General features: G+C 40.1%; 2 protein-coding genes across 2 annotated transcripts in view; one reads left to right on the forward strand and one right to left on the reverse strand.

The window, feature by feature from the left end:
• Positions 1-6,431, forward strand: part of cog2 (component of oligomeric golgi complex 2) — a 47,329-nt gene extending 40,898 nt beyond the window's left edge. The window contains exons 15-18 of the mRNA XM_061927456.2: positions 2,031-2,173; positions 2,236-2,375; positions 5,936-6,122; positions 6,187-6,431. Of these exons, the coding sequence (XP_061783440.2) occupies positions 2,031-2,173; positions 2,236-2,375; positions 5,936-6,122; positions 6,187-6,270 (554 nt within the window). The 3' untranslated portion in view covers positions 6,271-6,431. The remainder of the gene's footprint in view (positions 1-2,030; positions 2,174-2,235; positions 2,376-5,935; positions 6,123-6,186) is intronic.
• Positions 6,432-16,655: 10,224 nt separating this feature from the next.
• The window catches only part of agt (angiotensinogen), a 17,001-nt gene continuing 8,656 nt past the window's right edge, over positions 16,656-25,000 (reverse strand). Inside the window, exons 6-7 of the mRNA XM_061924450.2 lie at positions 17,032-17,188; positions 16,656-16,969 (exon numbers count right to left, since the gene is read on the reverse strand). Coding sequence (XP_061780434.2) covers positions 16,799-16,969; positions 17,032-17,188 — 328 coding nt within the window. The 3' untranslated portion in view covers positions 16,656-16,798. The remainder of the gene's footprint in view (positions 16,970-17,031; positions 17,189-25,000) is intronic.

The following is a 25,000-nucleotide window of genomic DNA, read 5'->3' on the forward strand; positions in this document are numbered from 1 at the left end:
CTGCGCGTGACGCCGGCCGCGGCGAAGGCGGACGAGGCGGGGTGTCGGTGCGGTGGGCGCGGTGGTGACCCTGGACGTGCGTCGGGCCCTTCTCGCGGATCGCCTCAGCTACGGCTCCCGGTGGGGCCCTCTCGGGGGAAGGGGCCTCGGTCCCGGACCCCGGCGAGGCGTCCCTTCTCCGCTCAGTAAAAGTGTCCATCTCTTTTTTTTTTTTTCTTCTGTTGTGGCATATGCTGCAGGTGCCTGCTCGTTTTTCGTATGTGGGTAACAACATTTAACTATGTATATATATTTACCAATTGGTTTAACTGCCACCCGCCTGAATCTATTTAAAATCTAATTTTTTTCTATTTCAACCACCCGACCCGACCCGACCCGCGGATAAAATCTAATTTTTTTAAATTTCATCCACCCGATCCGCGGATAATCCGCGGACTCCGCGGTTGTGCCCGCAAACCGCGCATCTCTAGTATATATATATGTGTATATATATATATGTGTGTGTATGTACCGTATTTTACGCACAATAAGGCGCCCTGGGTTATTAGCCGCGCCTTCAATGAACGGCATATTTCAAAACTTTGTCCACCTATAAGCCGCCCCGTGTTGTAAGCCGCATCTAACTGCGCTAAAGGAATGTCAAAAAAACCAGTCAGATAGGTCAGTCAAACTTTAATAATATATTAAAAACCAGCGTTCTAACAACTCTGTTCACTCCCAAAATGTACGCAAATGTGCAATCACAAACATAGTAAAATTCAAAATAGTGCAGAGCAATAGCAACATAATGTTGCTCGAACGTTAATGTCACAACACACAAAATAAACATAACGCTCACTTTCTGAAGTTATTCTTCATTCATAAATCCCTCGAATTCTTCTCCTTCGTGTCCGAATTGAAAAGTTGGGCGAATGTGGGATCCAAAATGGCCGGCTCCGTCTCGTCGAAGTAATCGGAGTCAGTGTCGCTGTTGTTGTCCAGCAGTTCTGTGAATCCTGCCTTCCGGAAAGCTCGGACCACAGTTGTGACCGAAATATCTGCCCAGGCATTTACGATCCACTGGCAGATGTTGGCGTCGTCTGGCGCTGTCTCCCTGTCTTAGTGAAGGTGTGTTCGCCTTCTGTCATCCACTGTTCCCACGCAGTTAGCAGTCTAGCTTCGAATGCCCTGTTGACACCAATATCTAGCGGCTGGAGGTCTTTTGTCAATCCACCCGGAATGACGGCGAGTATTGAATTAAGCGCGTAAGCGTGTCTCTTAATGTGATGTTATGAGCTAGCAAATATAACAACTACACTACCCAGCATGCAACGATAGTTACGAGCATGCGCGGTAGCCCTGAGAAGCGTTGTTGTATGTGCTGGCAGTTAGAATGTGGTTATGAGCACGCTGTGAGTAAACGTTGAGAACTCAGTTAACACGCCTTGTCTGCATTATTTATAATTAGACAGACAACACACTTAATAGGAGCCATTTTGGGGTCTTTACATAAACACACAAATGGAAATGAAACGTCACATATCCCAGCATGCACCGCGCGCTTCTTCTACGGGGAAAAAAGATGGCGGCTGTTTACCGTAGTTGCGAGACCGAAACTTTATGAAAATTAATATTAATATTAACCCATATATAAGGCGCACCGGATTATAAGGTGCACTGTCAGCTTTTGAGAAAATTTGTGGTTTTTAGGTGCGCCTTATAGTGCGGAAAATACGGTCTATGAATGTATGTGTATATACGTATGTGTATATATATGTATATGTATGGATATATGCATGTATGTGGATGTATACATATATAGATATATATCTTCTTTTTTGTCTTTTTTACTATTTATATTACTAAATGATTGTGTATGCACCTGAGGGGATCTGCTCCAATTTTGTTGTTCTTTGAACCTGTTCACTTTAATGATGACAATAAAACTATATTCTATTCTAAATAATATCATTGTAAATAGAGATTTTTGTTGTTGACAAGTTGTGCGACTGAACCCAGAGTGTGTTGTTGTTGTTGTCGTTGTCCACTAGAGGCGCTAGCGGACTCCAAGGCGTGTCTGGCCAGCAGCATCCCCGCCCTCAGCGCGCGCATGACGCAACACCTCAGCGAACGCAGCTGCCGCTTCCTCAAGAGCGCGTCGGAGGTGCCTCGGCTCTACCGCAGGACCAACAAGGTCAGTGGGCGTCACCTTTGCAACATTTGGACCACAACCTGGGACTCACAACCTGTGGACAGGAGGCGCCCGTGCGAGCGTCGGCGTACATGGACAACGCCTTGCGGCCGCTGCATCAGCTGCTGACCGACTGCACGGGCCTGGTCGCCACGGAGACGGCACGGGAGTGGCTGAGGGTGACGCTTTCAGAATGCACACAAAGGTAAACAAAGTGTTTGTAATAATAACAATCACTAATGAAATAGTTAAGTTCAAGTTCAAGGAGCAATGATTGTCACACAGACACACTAGGTGTGGCGAAATTATTCTCTGCATTTGACCCATCACCCTTGATCACTCCCTGGGAGGTGAGGGGAGCAGTGAGCAGCAGCAGTGGCCGCACTCGGTAATCATTTTGGTGATTTAACCCCCAATTCCAACCCTTGATGCTGAGTGCCAAGCAGGGAGGTAATGGCTCCCATTTTTATAGTCTTTGGTATGACTCGGCCGGGGTTTGAACTCACAACCTACCCATCAATACACAATAAACAGGAAATAAATGAATACAAAAATAAATGGGCTTTTTTTTTTTTGAGCCACAAGGTGAAGATCTTTTTAAAATGAAATCAATTGATTTTTGTTGATTAAAGTTGAACAATAAATACATTAAAACAAAAATAAATCCTTTTTTATTAGTAATGTTTAAGAGATGAAATAAGTTGCCTTTTATGTTTTTAGTTAAGACGGTTTAGAGTATTTAAAAAAAAAATTATTATTAAAAAAATATTAAGTATGTTTACACATGTTTTGTTTAATAAGGTAAAAAATAAGATGGATAAAAGATGTATTTTTTTGTCTAGAAATAAATACCATGAAATATAATTTGATTAATCAAAATGCCTAAAATACAGCAAGATACACATTTAAAAATGACTACAAATATTTAGGGCCCGCATGGCCCATTGTATAAGGACTCCCAAAGGGAGTTCTTATGCAATGGGACATAAGGTTAGGGCCCGCATGGCCCATTGTATAAGGACTCCCAAAGGGAGTCCTTATGCAATGGGACATAAGGACCTATTGTATTTGTAAGGTTTTATTATATTATTCTTTATTCTTCCGCCGCCACAACAAACTGTAATTTGACCCACTTAACATGCTTCAAAACTCACCATATTTGACCCACACATCAGGACCTGCGAAAATTACCTTTAAAAAAAAAAAACGAACCCCAAAACTCAAAATTGCGCTCTAGCGCACCCTAGGAAAAAAAACTAGACTGCCTATATCTCCCACTAGGAAGGTCGGAGAGACATGAAACAAAAACCTGTATGTAGGTCTGACTTAGACCTAGTTTTCATAATCGTATATTATCGGGCAGAAATCAACAGGAAGTTGGCAATTCCCCCTTCAAGACAAAAAAGTACTAAAAACAGTCACTTTTGCCTCTTTGAGCTGTAATTTGACCCCCTTAACATGCTTCAAAACTCACCAAACTGAACGCACACATCAGGACTGCCAAACATTGCGATCTAAAAAAAAAAACCTAACCCCAAATCTCAAAATTGCGCTCTACTGCAATTTTTTAATAAAACGCAAAAAAAACTGCTCCTCGGAAGAAAACAATGACAAAACTGCCTGTAACTCCCACTGGGAAGGTCGGAAAGACATGAAACAAAAACCTCTATATAGGTCTCACTTAGACCTACATTTCATAAATTGACAACCCCCAGCAAAAATCAACAGGAAGTTTGCTATTCCCCCTTCAAAACAAATTTTTTGTAAAAACCGGTCACCTTCCTTCAAAAACGAACTCCTCTGAGCGCGTTCGTCGTTTCGCCTTCAAACTAACACAGGAGAGAGATTGAACCCTTGTGATTACAATGACAGAAGCGCTTTTTTTTATAACTGCTCCGGTTTTGATTTTATGACCCTTCAAAGACCCGCTGCGCTGATGCTGCTGCGCTGCTGTTTTTTTAAGATGGCTGCTTAAAAGCAGGAAGCACCAACGTGCCCACACAATGCAGACAAGGTAGGTACACTAGACAAAAGTCTTGGGACACTTCAGACTAAAGGTAGACAAAAGTATTGGGACACTTATGACTATCACTGGACAAAAGTATTGGGACAGTTAGGACTAGCACCTGCCGAATACGCGGGCCCGACCAATGCTGCTTGCAGCTTTAATTCTAATTGTATTTTTCTCAATGATACACAAAAGGAAGATAAATATTTGATTTTAAATGTTGCATTAATAAATCAGGCTGTGATGTCATCCTTAGCGTTTAACCTGCGATCTGATAATAATAATAATTAAAGCTGCAAGCAGCATTGGTCGGGCCTGCGTATTTGGCAGGTGCTAGTCCTAAGTGTCCCAATACTTTTGTCTACTTTTAGTCTGAAGTGTCCCAAGACTTTTGTCTAGTGTACCTACCTTGTCTGCATTGTGTGGGCACGTTGGTGCTTCCTGCTTTTAAGCAGCCATCTTAAAAAAACAGCAGCGCAGCAGCATCAGCGCAGCGGGTCTTTGAAGGGTCATAAAATCAAAACCGGAGCAGGTATTAAAAAACTGTTCTGTTATTTTATACACAAGGGTTTAATCTCTCTCCTGTGTTAGTTTGAAGCCGAAACGACAAACGCGCTCAGAGGAGATAGTTTTTGAAGGAAGGTGACCGGTTTTTACAAAAAATTTGTTTTGAAGGGGGAATAGCAAACTTCCTGTTGATTTTTGCTGGGGGTTGTCAATTTATGAAATGTAGGTCTAAGTGAGACCTACATAGAGGTTTTTGCTTCATGTCTCTCCGACCTTCCCAGTGGGAGTTACAGGCAGTTTTGTCAGTTTTTTCGTCCGAGGAGCAGTTTTTTGTGCGTTTCATAAAAACATTGCGCTAGAGCACAATTTTGAGATTTGGGGTTAGGTTTTTTTATTAGATCACAATTTTTGCCAGTCCTGATGTGTGTGTTCAGTACGGTGAGTTTTGAAGCATGTTAAGGGGGTCAAATTACAGCTCAAAGAGGCAAAAGTTACTGTTTTTAGTACGTTTTTGTCTTGAAGGGGGAATTGCCAACTTCCTGTTGATTTTTGCCCGAGGAAATAAATTAATAAAATTTAAGTCTAAGTGAGACCTACATAGAGGTTTTTGTTTCACGTCTCTACGACAGTTGTACTGGGAGTTAGAAAAAGTTTACTTTGTAGGGGGCGCTAGAGCGCAATTTTGAGTTTTGGGGTTTGGTATTTACCAAAGAGTTTTGTTCGAGTTTATTTATGTGTGTGTCAAATTTGGTGAGTTTTGAAGCATGTTAAGAGGGTCAAAGTACCGCGCAAAGCTGCGGAATAAGAAAGAATAATAATAAAACCTTACAAATTCAATAGGGTCCTCTGTCCCATTGTAAAAGGACTCCCTTCGGGATTCCTTTTACAATGGGCCATGCGGGCCCTAATAACAATATATTTTATTTGTAAAAGCACTTTACACTGAGCAAACAACCTCAAAGTGCTACAGTGTATTAAAAAAACAAAAGATAATAAAAATAAATAAAAACTAGAACAGCCTAATAGCTAGAACTAGCACGCATATATCTAAAAAAAGGCTTTTAAAAAAAGAAGGGTTTTTAAGCCTTTTTAAAAAAACATCCACAGTCTGTGGTGCCCTCAGGTGGTCAGGGAGAGCGTTCCGCAGACTGGGAGCGGCGGAGCTGCAATTGCTATGATATGCTGTGATGTCTTCCTATTCTATCCGATCCTCTATTCAGTGATGAGATGTAGCATGTGTTTTCTCCCAGGTACTACGAGACCATCTCTGAGGTTCTGAGCTCGGTGAGAAAGATGGAGGAGAGCCTGAAGCGGCTGAAACAAGCCAGGAAAGGAGCCAACGCCTCCGCCAGCGCCGCCGCGTCCAACGGCGGGCCCACGGACGACAGCAAGATCCGACTGCAGCTGGCTCTGGACGCGGAGTACCTGGGGGAACAGGTGGGCGGCGCCGGGCGGGCACAAAGTCACTCCTGCAAATGCTGACGCCTGCGTTTTCTCTCAGATCCTCAAGATGGGTCTGGAGCCAGCAGACATCTCCATGTTCTCCAGCCTGATGGAGCTGGTGAAGGAAGCCAGAGACCAGTAGACCTGGTCTAGATGCTCAGGTGACTTGACGGGATGTGGAAGGTTTTTCACTCACTGACTGCACTGTGGAGGAAGAATGTGATACAGATTTGTGTCCATATTTAATCTGCACATCGCTTGTAAGTTGGGAGGAAAATAAATGCTGTCATTGTTCACTTTCAATCTTTTAGAAGGAGTTTCATTGTAAACATCTGCTAATATTTACTGGGATAAATTGAATGGCTGTATTTTTATTTTTTTTTTAAATGTATTTATAACATATTAAGCTAAATACTATCAGTATAAATAATGTATTAATTTGGTCAAATTAAAAAAAACATAATGAAGTTATTTAATGATAACATATATTTTATAATAAATTATGTAATATATATATATATATATTGATTGAAGCCAACAAGCAAACCGTCAACTTCCTCGACGTCACTTTCAACCTGAGAAATAACAGCTACCAACCATTCACGAAATCCAACACAACACTCCAATACGTTTACCATGACAGCAACCACCCACCCACCACCACGAAAAGAATACCTACCGGAATTAATAAAAGGCTATCGATGCTGTCATCTAGCAAAGCTGAATTTGACCAAGCAACCCCCCCCGTACCAAAAAGCCCTTGATGAAAGCGGATACAATTTCACCCTCACCTATGAACCCACGCCAGGAAACCAACCAAAAAAGAACAGAAAACGAAACATCATCATCTGGTACAACCCCCCATACAGCAAAAACGTCTCAACTAACATTGGCCACGAATTCCTCAATCTGATTGACAAACACTTCCCCAAAGGCAACACCCTAAGAAAAGTATTCAACAAGAACAACATTAAACTGAGCTACAGCTGTATGAACAATATACGACAAATGATCTCAAACCACAACAAAACAATTGCAAATGAGCCGTCGGCCCCCGGACAGAGCGACCCCAAAACCAACAAAAAACCTGATTGCCCTCTCAACGGGGGGTGCTTACAAACATCAGTTGTTTACCAATCTAAGGTAACACGCAAGGACATTAACACATCCGACACATATATGTAGGATTAACCGAGGGAGAGTTTAAAACCAGATGGAACAATCACAAGGCTTCTTTCAGGAACCAAAACCTGCGGAATACCACAGAACTCAGCAAACACATTTGGGACCTCAAAGACAATAATGTTGAATATTCAATAACATGGCAAATTCTTGCATCCAGCACACCTTACAATAGTGGTAATAAAAGATGCAACCTATGCTTGAAAGAGAAACTGTTTATTATTTACCGTCCAGACCTGTCATCCCTCAACAAGCGCAGCGAAATTGTAACAACATGCCGCCATAGACGGAAACACCTCCTAGGTAACACATGAGCCAATCACCACGCCCCTACGCCAGCCTGTACCCACCCACTCTGTGCCCTATATAAACCATGGTATGCGAATGCTCCCATTAAAATCTCCTGACGATTGAGGGTACCCCCCCTCATGAAACAGGCCTGTAGAGATGAAATAGTCTTGTGATTTTTTTCCCACACATACATATATATATATATATATATATATATATATATATATATATATATATATATATATATATATATATATATATATATATATATATATATATATATATATTCAATCAATCCACTTTATTTGTATAGCACATTTAAACAGAAATTAAAAACGATTTTAAAGTGTTAAAACCAATTTTTATTATATATATATATTGTTGCGTTTTGGACCAGTTGTTCCTCCCAGGGAATTCAAGTCACAATTCGCTCCCAAGCTCTTTACGACACTTAAAGCTGAGTTGAAAAACCACCAGAGACAGAATAGGTATTTTGTTGTATATTTTCAAAGCTTTGCCAATATTCATTTTGAGACCAGTCTAACCCTAGAACATTCTATTGCGCCTCCCAAAATGGTCTGTCTTCCCAACGCCAAAAACCTCTCTTTTTCCTTTCCCCTCCCTAGCCATAATACATGCACAACGTCTCCCTAGCCATAATACATTCCAAAAAAACTCAAGGTTAACACACACAGTATACTTGCTGACAGAGCATCAAGAGAAGAAATGGAAAACACGAGCTGTTTTCAAATATGACTAAGAAATATAAGAAGTACAACTTAAATTTGGATATATGTAAATATCTGCCTCCGACAATTTATATATATATAAAACATATATTACACATTTTATATATTTTTATTTTATCTATACATAGTGTGCAGTATTTAGTATTTATTACTAATTTTTGTTTACGTTTCAATTCTGTTACTGTACGTCAAAACAATGTCATTTCCCCATTGAGACATAAATAAAAGTCTATTCTTTTATAAATAACATTTGATTGACCGATTGAATAAAACTATTATATAATATCAATTGTATAAAAACTATTACCCTATTTTCCGGACCATAGGGCGCACCGGATTATAAGGCGCACTGCCGATGAATGGTCTATTTTTGATCATTTTTTCATATATAAGGCGCACGGAATTATAAGGTGCATTAAAGGAGTCATATTATTATTTTGATTATTTTCTAAATGTAAAAGACTTCCTTGTGGTCTACATAACATGTGATGGTGGTTCTTTGCTCAAAATGTTGCATAGATGATGTTTCACACATCATCATTCTGACAGTCGCTCTTATTTACGTGCCTCCACTTGGACAACATCTTCTCCCCGTCATCTTTGTTGTAGCGGTGTAGCGTGCAAGGACGGGAGTGGAAGAAGTGTCAAAAGATGGCGCTAACTGTTTTAATGACATTCACACTTTACTTCAATCAATAACGTGAAAAAGCGTCCGACCGGAACTCTCTAATTAAGTTCCTTGGGTGAATAATGTAAAGTCACTACACCGGTATGTTTTAGTGCTTTCATGGTGAGTTTACTGACAGATATAAGTAAGAACTTTACACTACTTTATATTAGAAATGGCAACAGTGGAGGATGAATGTCACATAACAAGAAGATAGAGAAAAAGAAGAAGCTTATTGACTACAAAGGCGGACTTGCACAATTTTTCAGGACTTATGCAGATCCCAAATACAGATCAGCAGGTACCAGAAGGTAAGAAAAGTTGCTTTTGCATAATATTGCGAAACAAAACACCAGATATGTCTTACCTTATACACACACCATAATAATACTCCTATGTTGAAGCACATCAAGCGGTGTGGCTTCATAGCTTACCAAAGTCCTACTAAAACATTTTGATAGATTTTTGAGTGCCGTGTGTAATGCTCTATATTTTCAATGGAACATATAAAATGTTGGTGTTGTTTACTTGAGTCATATTGCAGTCTACACGTATCTCTTATGTGTGACTGCCATCTACTGGTCACACTTATCATTACACCATGGACCAAATAAAATTGCTTCGAGGTCGATAAGCAAAACCAGAATTATTCCGTACATTAGGCGCACTGTCGGGTTTTGAGAAGAAAAAAGGATTTTAAGTGCGCCTTATAGTCCGGACAATACGGTATGTAACAACTATAATTATGTTTAATTCTAAGTAATTAAATTGATATAACCTCAATGGAAATATTTATTATAGTGTGCCTTATAGTCCGGAAAATACGGTATTAAACAACTATCCATCCATCCATTTTCTACCGCTTGTCCCGTTCGGGGTCGCTGGAGCCTATCTCAGCTGCATTCGGGCGGAAGGCGGTGTACACCCTGGACAAGTCAACTATATTTAAAGCTGCAAGCAGCATTGGTCGGGCCCGCGTATTTGGCAGGTGCTCGTCCTAAGTGTCCCAATATTTTTGTCTACTTTTAGTCTGAAGTGTCCCAAGACTTTTGTCTAGTGTACCTACCTTGTCTGCATTGTGTGGGCACGTTGGTGCTTCCTGCTTTTAAGCAGCCATCTTAAAAAAACAGCAGCGCAGCGGGTCTTTGAAGGGTCATAAAATCAAAACCGGAGCAGGTATTAAAAAGCTGTTCTGTTATTTTATTCACAAGGGTTTAATCTCTCTCCTGTGTGTTAGTTTGAAGCCGAAACGACAAACGCGCTCAGAGGAGATAGTTTTTGAAGGAAGGTGACCGGTTTTTACAAAAAAATTTTTTTGAAGGGGGAATAGCAAACTTCCTGTTGATTTTTGCTGGGTGTTGTCAATTTATGAAATGTAGGTCTAAGTGAGACCTACATAGAGGTTTTTGTTTCATGTCTCTCCGACCTTCCCAGGGAGAGTTACAGGCAGTTTTGTCAGTTTTTTCATCCGAGGAGCAGTTTTTTGTGCGTTTCATTAAAAAATTGCGCTAGAGCACAATTTTGAGATTTGGGGTTAGGTTTTTTTATTAGATCACAATTTTTGCCAGTCCTGATGTGTGTTCAGTTCGGTGAGTTTTGAAGCATGTAAGGGGGTCAAAATACAGCTCAAAGAGGCAGAAGTTACTGTTTTTAGTACTTTTTTGTCTTGAAGGGGGAATTGCCAACTTCCTGTTGATTTTTGCCCGAGAACATACTATTATGAAATCTAGGTCTAAGTCACACCTACATAAAGGTTTTTGTTTCATGTCTCTCCGACCTTCCTAGTGGGAGTTACAGGCAGTCTAGTTTTTTTTTTTCTAGGGGGCGCTAGAGCGCAATTTTGATTTTTGCGGTTCAGTTTTTTTATTAAAAGACAATTTCCGCAGGTCCTGATGTGTGGGTCAAATATGGTGAGTTTTGATGCATGTTGAGTGGGTCAAATTAGTGCTCAAAGAGGCGGCGGAAGAATAATAAAGAATAAAACGTTACAATAACAATAGGTCCTTATGTCCCATTGCATAGGGAGTCCTTTTGCAATGGGCCATTGCGGGCCCTAATAATAATAATAAAACCTTAGAAATTCAATAGGTCCTTATGTCCCATTGCATAAGGACTCCCTGTGGGAGTCCTTTTGCAATGGGCCATTGCGGGCCCTAATTAAAGCTGCAAGCAGCATTGGTCGGGCCCGCACATTTGGCAGGTGCTAGTCCTAAGTGTCCCAATACTTTTGTCTACTTTTAGTCTGAAGTGTCCCAATACTTTTGTCTAGTGTACCTACCTTGTCTGCATTGTGTGGGCACGTTGGTGCTTCCTGCTTTTAAGCAGCCATCTTAAAAAAACAGCAGCGCAGCAGCATCAGCGCAGCGGGTCTTTGAAGGGTCATAAAATCAAAACCGGAGCAGTTAGAAAAAAGCGCTTCTGTCATTGTAATCACAAGGGTTTAATCTCTCTCCTGTGTTAGTTTGAAGGCGAAACGACAAACGCGCTCAGAGGAGTTTGTTTTTGAAGGAAGGTGACCGGTTTTTACAAAAATGTTGTTTAGAAGGGGGAATAGCAAACTTCCTGTTGGTTTTTGCTGGGGGTTGTCAATTTATGAAATGTAGGTCTAAGTCAGACCTACATAGAGGTTTTTGTTTCATGTCTCTCCGACCTTCCCAGGGAGAGTTACAGGCAGTTTTGTCCGTTTTTTCATCCGAGGAGCAGTTTTTTGTGCGTTTCATTAAAAAATTGCGCTAGAGCACAATTTTGAGATTAGGGGTTAGGTTTTTTTTATTAGATCACAATTTTTGCCAGTCCTGATGTGTGTGTTCAGTTCGGTGAGTTTTGAAGCATGTTAAGGGGGTCAAATTACAGCTCAAAGAGGCAAAAGTGACTGTTTTTAGTACTTTTTTGTCTTGGAAGGGGGAATTGCCAACTTCCTGTTGATTTTTGCCCGAGAATATACTATTATGAAATCTAGGTCTAAGTCAGACCTACATAAAGGTTTTTCTTTCATGTCTCTCCGACCTTCCTAGTGGGAGTTACAGGCAGTCTAGTTTTTTTTTTTTCGTAGGGGGCGATAGAGCGCAATTTTGAGTTTTGTGGTTCGGTTTTAAAAAAAAAAAGGCAATTTTCGCAGGTCCTGATGTGTGGGTCAAATATGGTGAGTTTTGAAGCATGTTAAGTGGGTCAAATTACAGTTTAAAGTGGCGGCGGAAGAATAAAGAATAATAAAACCTTACAAATTCAATAGGTCCTTATGTCCCATTGTATAAGGACTCCCTTTGGGAGTCCTTATACAATGGGCCATGCGGGCCCTAAAAATTCAATAGGTCCTTATGTCCCATTGCATAAGGACTCCCTTAATTCCTAGATTATTTGCAAAATGACACACTTCATCAAAACATATGGCCGTTCATCAAAATAAAGCATTTTCTAAACTTGCGTGTTAATAAAATCTATTGCAACATTTCAAAATGAGCCGATTATGACAACTACTGTCCAGTTGTTATATCTCGTCTTATTATCGCGCAAGCCTGACAATAAGTTGCACCTGCAACAAGTTTGATGGCAGTAGTGTCTATGGCATGTTGAGGTGCCCTAAAAAGTGTTTGTACTGTAAGTAGTGCACTGATTACACAGTAGCTGTTTGATTGTAACACCTGGCCTGGCGACCCACCACCAAGTCCTCCCTCCGCCCTCCCCTGACTCTTGAACTTTTTTTTTTTTTTTTGTGGTATTCTGGGGACATCTGGAATCTGTCCTTAAGGGGGGATCCTGTCATGATCCGTGGCCCCGGATCATGTTTTGTTTAATCATGTTCTGTATAATTGTTACTAACTGGACCAAGGTGGAGTGGAATGATGATTTATTTATGTGTAATTGTTACTAACTGGACTAAGGTGGAGTGGAATGATGATTTATTTATGTGTAATTGTTACTAACTGGACTAAGCTGGAGTGGAATAATGATTTATTTATGTGTAATTGTTACTAACTGGACTAAGGTGGAGTGGAATGATGATTTATTTATGTGTAATTGTTACTAACTGGACTAAGGTGGAGTGGATTGATGATTTATTTATGTGTAATTGTTACTAACTGGACCAAGGTGGAGTGGAATGATGATTTATTTATGTGTAATTGTTACTAACTGGACTAAGGTGGGGATTGATGATTTATTTATGTGTAATTGTTACTAACTGGACAAGCTGGAGTGGAATGATGATTTATTTATTAGGGCCCGCATGGCCCATTGCATAAGGACTCCCAAAGGGAGTCTTTATGCAATGGGACATAAGGACCTATTGAATTTGTAAGGTTTTATTAGGGCCCGCATGGCCCATTGTATAAGGACTCCCAAAGGGAGTCCTTATGCAATGGGACATAAGGACCTATTTATTATTATTCTTTCTTATTCCGCACTTTTGCGCGGTACTTTGACCCCCTTAACATGCTTCAAAACTCACCAAATTTGATGCACACATAAATAAACTCGAACAAAACTCTTTAGTAAAAATACCAAACCCCAAAACTCAAAATTGCGCTCTAGCGCCCCCTACAAAGTAAACTTTTTCTAACTCCCAGTACGAATGTCGTAGAGACATGAAACAAAAACCTCTATGTAGGTCTCACTTAGACTTAAATTTGATTAATTTATTTTCTCGGCCAAAAATCTACAGGAAGTTTGCTATTCCCCCTTCAACACTAAATTTGAGTAAAATCAGTCACTTTTGCCTCTTTGAGCTGTAATTTGACCCCCTTAACATGCTTCAAAACTCACCGAACTGAACGCACACATCAGGACTGGCAGAAATTGCGATCTAATAAAAAAACCTAACCCCAAATCTCAAAAAGAAGAAAAAGGAAAAAAAAGACAAAACTGCCTGTATCTCCCACTGGGAAGGTCGGAGAGACATGAAACAAAAACCTCTATGTAGGTCTCACTTAGACCTACATTTCATAAATTGACAACCCCCAGCAAAAATCAACAGGAAGTTTTGCTATTCCCCCTTCAACACAACATTTTTGTAAAAACCGGTCACCTTCCTACCATCTCCCCTGAGCACGTTTGTCGTTTCGGCTTCAAACTAACACAGGAGAGAGATTGAACCCTTGTGATTAAAACTACAGCGCGTTTTAATAACTGCTCCGTTTTGATTTTATGAGCCTTCAAAGACCCGCTGCGCTGATGCTGCGGCACTGCTGTTTTTTTAAGATGGCTGCTTAAAAGCAGGAAGCACCAGCGTGCCCACACAATGCAGACAAGGTAGGTACACTAGACAAAAGTCTTGGGACACTTCAGACTAAAAGTAGACAAAAGTATTGGGACACTTAGGACTACCACCGGACAAAAGTATTGGGACACTTAGGACTACCACTGGAAAAAAGTATTGGGACACCTACACTGGACAAATGTATTGGGACACTTAGGACTACAACTTGACAAAAGTATTGGGACACGTACTACTAAAACTGGACAAAAGTATTGGGACACTTAGGACTAGCACCTGCCAAATACGCGGGCCCGACCAACGCTGCTTGCAGCTTTAATTATGTTTAATTCGGAATGTTTAAAAGAAGTAATTACATTTATATACATTATTTTCCATGTATATTTGACAATAACATCTGTCGTGTAGTTGTAATCTACACAAAAAGTCTACAAATATTACATGGGGAAGTTAGGAAGCGAAGACTTGTTGCCATAGCAACACATGACATTTGGTGCCTACGTTTGCTTATTTCCTTCAACCAAAGACTCGGCCGTGTTTGAATAGTGATTTATTTATGTGTAATTCATTCATTCATTTCTTTTTATTCCTTTCATGAAAATGCATACTTACAAGCCACGTACAGTTCACACTTTCATTGTTTTTTGTTTCTTATACATTTCCATGATCAGAAAGGAGCACATGGAAGAATAATATTCTTATATTTATCTGCCCCCCTTTTTAACACAAATTATTTGAGATGACTTTATCACTGTTCCCTCCACCAACACCCCAACTCCAACATACTTTTAATTTTCGTTTAACTGTGTGTCTTTTTTCAAAAGGATTTACACACTTTTCCAAACACCACGTTCAAATTTCTTAATTCCTAGATTATTTGCAAAATGACACACTTCATCAAAATAAAGCATTTTCTAAACTTGCGTGTTAATAAAATCTATTGCAACATTTCAAAATGAGCCGATTATGACAACTACTGTCCAGTTGTTATATCTCGTCTTATTATCGCGCAAGCCTGACAATAAGTTGCACCTGCAACAAGTTTGATGGCAGTAGTGTCTATGGCATGTTGAGGTGCCCTAAAAAGTGTTTGTACTGTAAGTAGTGCACTGATTACACAGTAGCTGTTTGATTGTAACACCTGGCCTGGCGACCCACCACCAAGTCCTCCCTCCGCCCTCCCCTGACTCTTGAACTTTTTTTTTTTTCTTTTTTTTTTTTTTGTGGTATTCTGGGGACATCTGGAATCTGTCCTTAAGGGGGGATCCTGTCATGATCCGTGGCCCCGGATCATGTTTCGTTTAATCATGTTCTGTATAATTGTTACTAACTGGACTAAGGTGGGGATTGATGATTTATTTATGTGTAATTGTTACTAACTGGACTAAGGTGGAGTGGAATGATGATTTATTTATGTGTAATTGTTACTAACTGGACTAAGGTGGAGTGGAATGATGATTTATTTATGTGTAATTGTTAGTAACTGGACCAAGGTGGAGTGGAATGATGATTTATTTATGTGTAATTGTTACTAACTGGACTAAGGTGGGGATTGATGATTTATTTATGTGTAATTGTTACTAACTGGACCAAGGTGGAGTGGAATGATGATTTATTTATGTGTAATTGTTACTAACTGGTAGTGCACTGATTACACAGTAGCTGTTTGATTGTAACACCTGGCCTGGCGACCCACCACCAAGTCCTCCCTCCGCCCTCCCCTGACTCTTGAACTTTTTTTTTTTTTGTGGTATTCTGGGGACATCTAGAATCTGTCCTTAAGGGGGGATCCTGTCATGATCCGTGGCCCCGGATCATGTTTTGTTTAATCATGTTCTGTATAATTGTTACTAACTGGACTAAGGTGGAGTGGAATGATGATTTATTTATGTGTAATTGTTACTAACTGGACTAAGGTGGGGATTGATGATTTATTTATGTGTAATTGTTACTAACTGGACTAAGGTGGAGTGGAATGATGATTTATTTATGTGTAATTGTTACTAACTGGACTAAGGTGGGGATTGATGATTTATTTATGTGTAATTGTTACTAACTGGACCAAGGTGGAGTGGAATGATGATTTATTTATGTGTAATTGTTACTAACTGGTAGTGCACTGATTACACAGTAGCTGTTTGATTGTAACACCTGGCCTGGCGACCCACCACCAAGTCCTCCCTCCGCCCTCCCGTGACTCTTGAACTTTTTTTTTTTTTTTTTGTGGTATTCTGGGGACATCTGGGATCCTGTCATGATCCGTGGCCCCGGATCATGTTTTGTTTAATCATGTTCTGTATAATTGTTACTAACTGGACTAAGGTGGGGATTGATGATTTATTTATGTGTAATTGTTTCTAACTGGACCAAGGTGGAGTGGAATGATGATTTATTTCTGTGTAATTGTTACTAACTGGACCAAGGTGGACTGGACTGAGAAACATTTATTCCAAGTTGTCATGAAGCAAAAATAAACTCTTAATGTACAAAGTGGTGAAGAGGAAGAGAAAGGCTGAGATCTTCTCCATAAATACTGACAAAGATCCTAAAAGGACGGAGAGTGAACTCTTCACAAAGCGGGCGTGACGATTTGGCCCAACAAGAACATGGCGTCACAATCGGCGTCCATCACGGCGAAGAAGAAGGGTCTGTTGACGGTCACTTCCAGGGCGTTTTCCTCCATCTTGTCCCGCGGCGCCGCTTCTTCCTCCGACATCTCCAAGGACACGGCGTTGATGGCCTGACGGAGACGCGGGACTTGAAACGACACCAGGACGGTGGACTTGGTGAAGGTGGACTTACCTTGTCCAGGGTGAAGGTGTCAGAGTTGGCCAGCTGGCTGAACTCAGCCTGGGAGCCCAAAAGTCTGGATTCCACTTCTGGGTCCATGTTGCCTAAAAGATGTCGGACGTCGTTCACTGAAGACACGGACAACTTTGGCAGGGTCAACTCCAACAACCTGCGTGGACACACGGACACCCAATAAATAACCAGCACAGCGCTCCTGGCCTTGAATAGAGGATCTACTGTATGGTCCTTTAAAAATCCAGCACATTGCCCCACAGTCTGTGGTGCCCTCAGGTGGTCAGGGAGAGCGTTCCACAGACTGGGAGCGGCGGAGCAGAAAGCCCCGGTCTCCTGTTGTTCTGAGCTTTGTCCTCAGAGGTTTGTGGTGGGTGCTTAAAAACAGCACATTGCTCCTGTTGCATAGAGGATCTTTGACTAGCATGTTTGTGATGGTCCTTAAAAACAGCACATTGCTCCTGTTGCATAGAGGATCTTTGACTAGCATGTTTGTGGTGGGTGCTTAAAAACAGCAGAGTGCTGCTGTTGCATAGAGGATCTTTGACTAGCATGTTTGTGATGGTCCTTACAAACAGCACATTGCTCCTGTTGCATAGAGGATCTTTGACTAGCATGTTTGTGATGGTCCTTAAAAACAGCACATTGCTCCTGTTGCATAGAGGATCTTTGACTAGCATGTTTGTGATGGTCCGTAAAAACAGCACATTGCTCCTGTTGCATAGAGGATCTTTGACTAGCATGTTTGTGGTGGGTGCTTAAAAACAGCAGAGTGCTGCTGTTGCATAGAGGATCTTTGACTAGCATGTTTGTGATGGTCCTTAAAAACAGCACATTGCTCCTGTTGCATAGAGGATCTTTGACTAGCATGTTTGTGGTGGGTGCTTAAAAACAGCAGAGTGCTGCTGTTGCATAGAGGATCTTTGACTAGCATGTTTGTGATGGTCCTTAAAAATAGCACATTGCTCCTGTTGCATTTAAAAACAGCTGAGTGTGCCTGTCAAAAAGAGGATCTTTGACAAGATGCAGAGTACTATTCTCAAATAGAAGATCTTTGACTTGAATTTTTGTGGTGAGTTATTAGAACAGCTGAGTATGTCTGTCAAATAGAGGATCTTTGACAAGATGCAGAGTGCGCATCTCAAATAGAAGATCTTTCGACTTGAATTTTTGTGGTGCGTTATTAAAACAGCCGAGTACGTCTGTCAAATAGAGGATCTTTGTGGAGTATTTTTGGTGTGGGTTCTTAAAAACAGCTGAGTGCGCCTGTCAAAAAGAGGATCTTTGACAAGATGCAGAGTACTCTTCTCGAATAGAAGATCTTTGACTTGAATTTTTGTGGTGCGTTATTAGAACAGCCTAGTAAGGCTGTCAAATAGAGGATCTTTGAGCAGTTTTTTTGGGGGGGGGGGGGGTTTAGAAACAGCTGAGTGTGCCTGTCAAAAAGAGGATCTTTGACAAGATGCAGAGTACTATTCTCAAATAGAAGATCTTTGACTTGAATTTTTGTGGTGAGTTATTAAAACAGCTGGGTATGTCTGTCAAATAGAGGATCTTTGACAAGATGCAGAGTGCGCATCTCAAATAGAAGATCTTTTGACTTGAATTTTTGTGGTGCGTTATTAAAACAGCCGAGTACGTCTGTCAAATAGAGGATCTTTGTGGAGTATTTTTGGTGTGGGTTTTTAAAAACAGCTGAGTGTGCCTGTCAAAAAGAGGATCTTTGACAAGATGCAGAGTACTATTCTCAAATAGAAGATCTTTGACTTGAATTTTTGTGGTGAATTATTAAAACAGCTGAGTATGTCTGTCAAATAGAGGATCTTTGACAAGATGCAGAGTGCGCATCTCAAATAGAAGATCTTTTGACTTGAATTTTTGTGGTGCGTTATTAAAACAGCCGAGTACGTCTGTCAAATAGAGGATCTTTGTGGAGTATTTTTGGTGTGGGTTTTTAAAAACAGCTGAGTGTGCCTGTCAAAAAGAGGATCTTTGACAAGATGCAGCGTACTCTTCTCGAATAGAAGATCTTTGACTTGAATTTTTGTGGTGCGTTATTAAAACAGCCGAGTACGTCTGTCAAATAGAGAATCTTTGTGGAGTATTTTTGGTGTGGGTTTTTAAAAACAGCTGAGTGTGCCTGTCAAAAAGAGGATCTTTGACAAGATGCAGAGTACTATTCTCAAATAGAGGATTTTTGACTTGAATTTTTGTGGTGAGTTATTAAAACAGCTGAGTATGTCTGTCAAATAGAGGATCTTTGACAAGATGCAGAGTGCGCATCTCAAATAGAAGATCTTTTGACTTGAATTTTTGTGGTGCGTTATTAAAACAGCTGAGTACGTCTGTCAAATAGAGGATCTTTGTGGAGTATTTTTGGTGTGGGTTTTTAAAAACAGCTGAGTGTGCCTGTCAAAAAGAGGATCTTTGACAAGATGCAGAGTACTCTTCTCGAATAGAAGATTTTTGACTTGAATTTTTGTGGTGCGTTATTAGAACAGCTGAGTAAGTCTGTCAAATAGAGGATCTTTGACAAGATGAGTACTCCTCATGTAGAAGATCTTTAATTTATATTTTTGCAGTGCGTTATTAAAACAGCTGAGTACGTCTGTCAAATAGAAGATCTTTGAGGATTATTTTTGGGGTGGGTTGTTTAAAAACCGCTGAGTGTGTTTGTCAAAGTGGATCTTTGACAAGATGCGGAGTACTCCTCTCGAATAGAAGATCTTCAATGTTTGTGGTGCGTTATTAGAACAGCCGAGTAAGTCTGTTAAATAGAGGATCTTTGACAAGATGAGTACTCCTCATGTAGAAGATCTTTAATTTATATTTTTGCAGTGCGTTATTAAAACAGCTGAGTACGTCTGTCAAATAGAAGATCTTTGAGGATTATTTTTGGGGTGGGTTGTTTAAAAACCGCTGAGTGTGTTTGTCAAAGTGGATCTTTGACAAGATGCGGAGTACTCTTCCCGAATAGAAGATCTTCAATGTTTGTGGTGCGTTATTAAAACAGCTGAGTAAGTCTGTCAAATAGAGGATCTTTGACAAGATGAGTACTCCTCATGTAGAAGATCTTTAATTTATATTTTTGCAGTGCGTTATTAAAACAGCCGAGTACGTCTGTCAAATAGAGGATCTTTGTGGAGTATTTTTGGTGTGGGTTTTTAAAAACAGCTGAGTGTGCCTGTCAAAAAGAGGATCTTTGACAAGATGCAGCGTACTCTTCTCGAATAGAAGATCTTTGACTTCAATTTTTGTGGTGCGTTATTAGAACAGCCGAGTAAGTCTGTCAAATAGAGGATCTTTGACAAGATGAGTACTCCTCATGTAGAAGATCTTTAATTTATATTTTTGCAGTGCGTTATTAAAACAGCCGAGTACGTCTGTCAAATAGAGGATCTTTGTGGAGTATTTTTGGTGTGGGTTTTTAAAAACAGCTGAGTGTGCCTGTCAAAAAGAGGATCTTTGACAAGATGCAGCGTATTCTTCTCGAATAGAAGATCTTTGACTTGAATTTTTGTGGTGCGTTATTAGAACAGCTGAGTAAGTCTGTCAAAAAGAGGATCTTTGACAAGATGCAGAGTGCGCATCTCAAATAGAAGATCTTTTGACTTGAATTTTTATGGTGCGTTATTAAAACAGCCGAGTACGTCTGTCAAATAGAGGATCTTTGTGGAGTATTTTTGGTGTGGGTTTTTAAAAACAGCTGAGTGTGCCTGTCAAAAAGAGGATCTTTGACAAGATGCAGAGTACTATTCTCGAATAGAAGATTTTTGACTTGAATTTTTGTGGTGCGTTATTAGAACAGCCGAGTACGTCTGTCAAATAGAGGATCTTTGACAAGATGCAGAGTGCGCATCTCAAATAGAAGATCTTTTGACTTGAATTTTTGTGGTGCGTTATTAAAACAGCCGAGTAAGTCTGTCAAATAGAGGATCTTTGTGGAGTATTTTTGGTGTGGGTTTTTAAAAACAGCTGAGTGTGCCTGTCAAAAAGAGGATCTTTGACAAGATGCAGAGTACTCTTCTCGAATAGATCTTTGACTTCAATTTTTGTGGTGCATTATTAGAACAGCCGAGTAAGTCTGTCAAATAGAGGATCTTTGACAAGATGCAGAGTGCGCATCTCAAATAGAAGATCTTTTGACTTGAATTTTTGTGGTGCGTTATTAAAACAGCCGAGTACGTCTGTCAAATAGAGGATCTTAGTTGAGTATTTTTGGTGTGGGTTTTTAAAAACAGCTGAGTGTGCCTGTCAAAAAGAGGATGCAGCGTACTCTTCTCGAATAGAAGATCTTTGACTTCAATTTTTGTGGTGCGTTATTAGAACAGCCGAGTAAGTCTGTCAAATAGAGGATCTTTGACAAGATGAGTACTCCTCATGTAGAAGATCTTTAACTTATATTTTTGCGGTGCGTTATTAAAACAGCTGAGTACGTCTGTCAAATAGAAGATCTTTTGACTTGAATTTTTGTGGTGCGTTATTAAAACAGCCGAGTACGTCTGTCAAATAGAGGATCTTTGTGGAGTATTTTTGGTGTGGGTTTTTAAAAACAGCTGAGTGTGCCTGTCAAAAAGAGGATGCAGCGTACTCTTCTCGAATAGAAGATCTTTGACTTCAATTTTTGTGGTGCGTTATTAGAACAGCCGAGTAAGTCTGTCAAATAGAGGATCTTTGACAAGATGAGTACTCCTCATGTAGAAGATCTTTAACTTATATTTTTGCGGTGCGTTATTAAAACAGCTGAGTACGTCTGTCAAATAGAAGATCTTTGAGCATTATTTTTGGGGTGGGTTGCTGAGTGTGTTTGTCAAAGTGGATCTTTGACAAGATGCGGAGTACTCCTCCCGAATAGAAGATCTTCAATGTTTGTGGTGCGTTATTAAAACAGCTGGGTGCGTCTGTCAAATAGAGGATCTTTGACAAAAGAAGCCATCCAAGCGCTGTAAAATGTAAAATGCTGAAAAAGGAGAGATAGAGTACTCTTCTCGAATAGATCTTTGACTTCAATTTTTGTGGTGCGTTATTAGAACAGCCGAGTAAGTCTGTCAAATAGAGGATCTTTGACAAGATGAGTACTCCTCATGTAGAAGATCTTTAACTTATATTTTTGCGGCGCGTTATTAAAACAGCTGAGTACGTCTGTCAAATAGAAGATCTTTGACTTGAATTTTTGCGGTGCGTTATTAAAACAGCTGAGTACGTCTGTCAAGTAGAAGATCTTTGAGCATTATTTTTGGGGTGGGTTGTTGAGTGTGTTTGTCAAAGTGGATCTTTGACAAGATGCGGAGTACTCCTCTCGAATAGAAGATCTTCAATGTTTGTGGTGCGTTATTAAAACAGCTGGGTGCGTCTGTCAAATAGAGGATCTTTGACAAGAAGTGTACTCCTCATGTAGAAGATCTTTAACTTATATTTTTGCGGTGCGTTATTAAAACAGCTGAGTACGTCTGTCAAATAGAAGATCTTTGAGGATTATTTTTGGGGTGGGTTGTTTAAAAACCGCTGAGTGTGTTTGTCAAAAAGAGGATCTTTGACAAGATGCGGAGTACTCCTCCCGAATAGAAGATCTTCAATGTTTGTGGTGCGTTATTAGAACAGCCGAGTAAGTCTGTCAAATAGAGGATCTTTGACAAGATGAGTACTCCTCATGTAGAAGATCTTTAACTTATATTTTTGCGGTGCGTTATTAAAACAGCCGAGTACGTCTGTCAAATAGAGGATCTTTGTGGAGTATTTTTGGTGTGGGTTTTTAAAAACAGCTGAGTGTGCCTGTCAAAAAGAGGATCTTTGACAAGATGCAGTGTACTCTTCTCGAATAGAAGATCTTTGACTTGAATTTTTGTGGTGAGTTATTAAAACAGCTGAGTATGTCTGTCAAATAGAGGATCTTTGACAAGATGAGTACTCCTCATGTAGAAGATCTTTAACTTATATTTTTGCGGTGCGTTATTAAAACAGCCGAGTATACGTCTGTCAAATAGAGGATCTTTGTGGAGTATTTTTGGTGTGGGTTTTTAAAAACAGCTGAGTGTGCCTGTCAAAAAGAGGATCTTTGACAAGATGCAGCGTACTCTTCTCGAATAGAAGATCTTTGACTTGAATTTTTGCGGTGCGTTATTAGAACAGCCGAGTACGTCTGTCAAATAGAGGATCTTTGACAAGATGAGTACTCCTCATGTAGAAGATCTTTAACTTATATTTTTGCGGTGCGTTATTAAAACAGCTGAGTACGTCTGTCAAATAGAAGATCTTTGAGCATTATTTTTGGGGTGGGTTGTTGAGTGTGTTTGTCAAAGTGGATCTTTGACAAGATGTGGAGTACTCCTCTCGAATAGAAGATCTTCAATGTTTGTGGTGCGTTATTAAAACAGCTGGGTGCGTCTGTCAAATAGAGGATCTTTGACAAAAGAAGCCATCCAAGCGCTGCAATGTAAAATGCTGAAAAAGGAGAGATAGAGTACTCTTCTCGAATAGATCTTTGACTTCAATTTTTGTGGTGCGTTATTAGAACAGCCGAGTAAGTCTGTCAAATAGAGGATCTTTGACAAGATGCAGAGTGCGCATCTCAAATAGAAGATCTTTTGACTTGAATTTTTGTGGTGCGTTATTAAAACAGCCGAGTACGTCTGTCAAATAGAGGATCTTAGTCGAGTATTTTTGGTGTGGGTTTTTAAAAACAGCTGAGTGTGCCTGTCAAAAAGAGGATGCAGCGTACTCTTCTCGAATAGAAGATCTTTGACTTCAATTTTTGTGGTGCGTTATTAGAACAGCCGAGTAAGTCTGTCAAATAGAGGATCTTTGACAAGATGAGTACTCCTCATGTAGAAGATCTTTAACTTATATTTTTGCGGTGCGTTATTAAAACAGCTGAGTACGTCTGTCAAATAGAAGATCTTTGAGCATTATTTTTGGGGTGGGTTGCTGAGTGTGTTTGTCAAAGTGGATCTTTGACAAGATGCGGAGTACTCCTCTCGAATAGAAGATTTTCAATGTTTGTGGTGCGTTATTAGAACAGCTGGGTGCGTCTGTCAAATAGAGGATCTTTGACAAAAGAAGCCATCCAAGCGCTGCAATGTAAAATGCTGAAAAAGGAGAGATAGAGTACTCTTCTCGAATAGATCTTTGACTTCAATATTTGTGGTGCGTTATTAGAACAGCCGAGTAAGTCTGTCAAATAGAGGATCTTTGACAAGATGCAGAGTGCGCATCTCAAATAGAAGATCTTTTGACTTGAATTTTTGTGGTGCGTTATTAAAACAGCCGAGTACGTCTGTCAAATAGAGGATCTTTGTGGAGTATTTTTGGTGTGGGTTTTTAAAAACAGCTGAGTGTGCCTGTCAAAAAGAGGATGCAGCGTACTCTTCTCGAATAGAAGATCTTTGACTTCAATTTTTGTGGTGCGTTATTAGAACAGCCGAGTACGTCTGTTAAATAGAGGATCTTTGTGGAGTATTTTTGGTGTGGGTTTTTAAAAACAGCTGAGTGTGCCTGTCAAAAAGAGGATCTTTGACAAGATGCAGAGTACTCTTCTCAAATAGAAGATCTTTGACTTCAATTTTTGTGGTGCGTTATTAGAACAGCCGAGTAAGTCTGTCAAATAGAGGATCTTTGACAAGATGAGTACTCCTCATGTAGAAGATCTTTAACTTATATTTTTGCGGTGCGTTATTAAAACAGCCGAGTACGTCTGTCAAATAGAGGATCTTTGTGGAGTATTTTTGGTGTGGGTTTTTAAAAACAGCTGAGTGTGCCTGTCAAAAAGAGGATCTTTGACAAGATGCAGAGTACTCTTCTCAAATAGAAGATCTTTGACTTCAATTTTTGTGGTGCGTTATTAGAACAGCCGAGTAAGTCTGTCAAATAGAGGATCTTTGACAAGATGAGTACTCCTCATGTAGAAGATCTTTAACTTATATTTTTGCGGTGCGTTATTAAAACAGCTGAGTACGTCTGTCAAATAGAGGAT

The sequence above is a fragment of the Nerophis lumbriciformis genome, linkage group LG02 (genome assembly GCF_033978685.3).
Source record: "Nerophis lumbriciformis linkage group LG02, RoL_Nlum_v2.1, whole genome shotgun sequence".
Taxonomy (NCBI): domain Eukaryota; kingdom Metazoa; phylum Chordata; class Actinopteri; order Syngnathiformes; family Syngnathidae; genus Nerophis; species Nerophis lumbriciformis.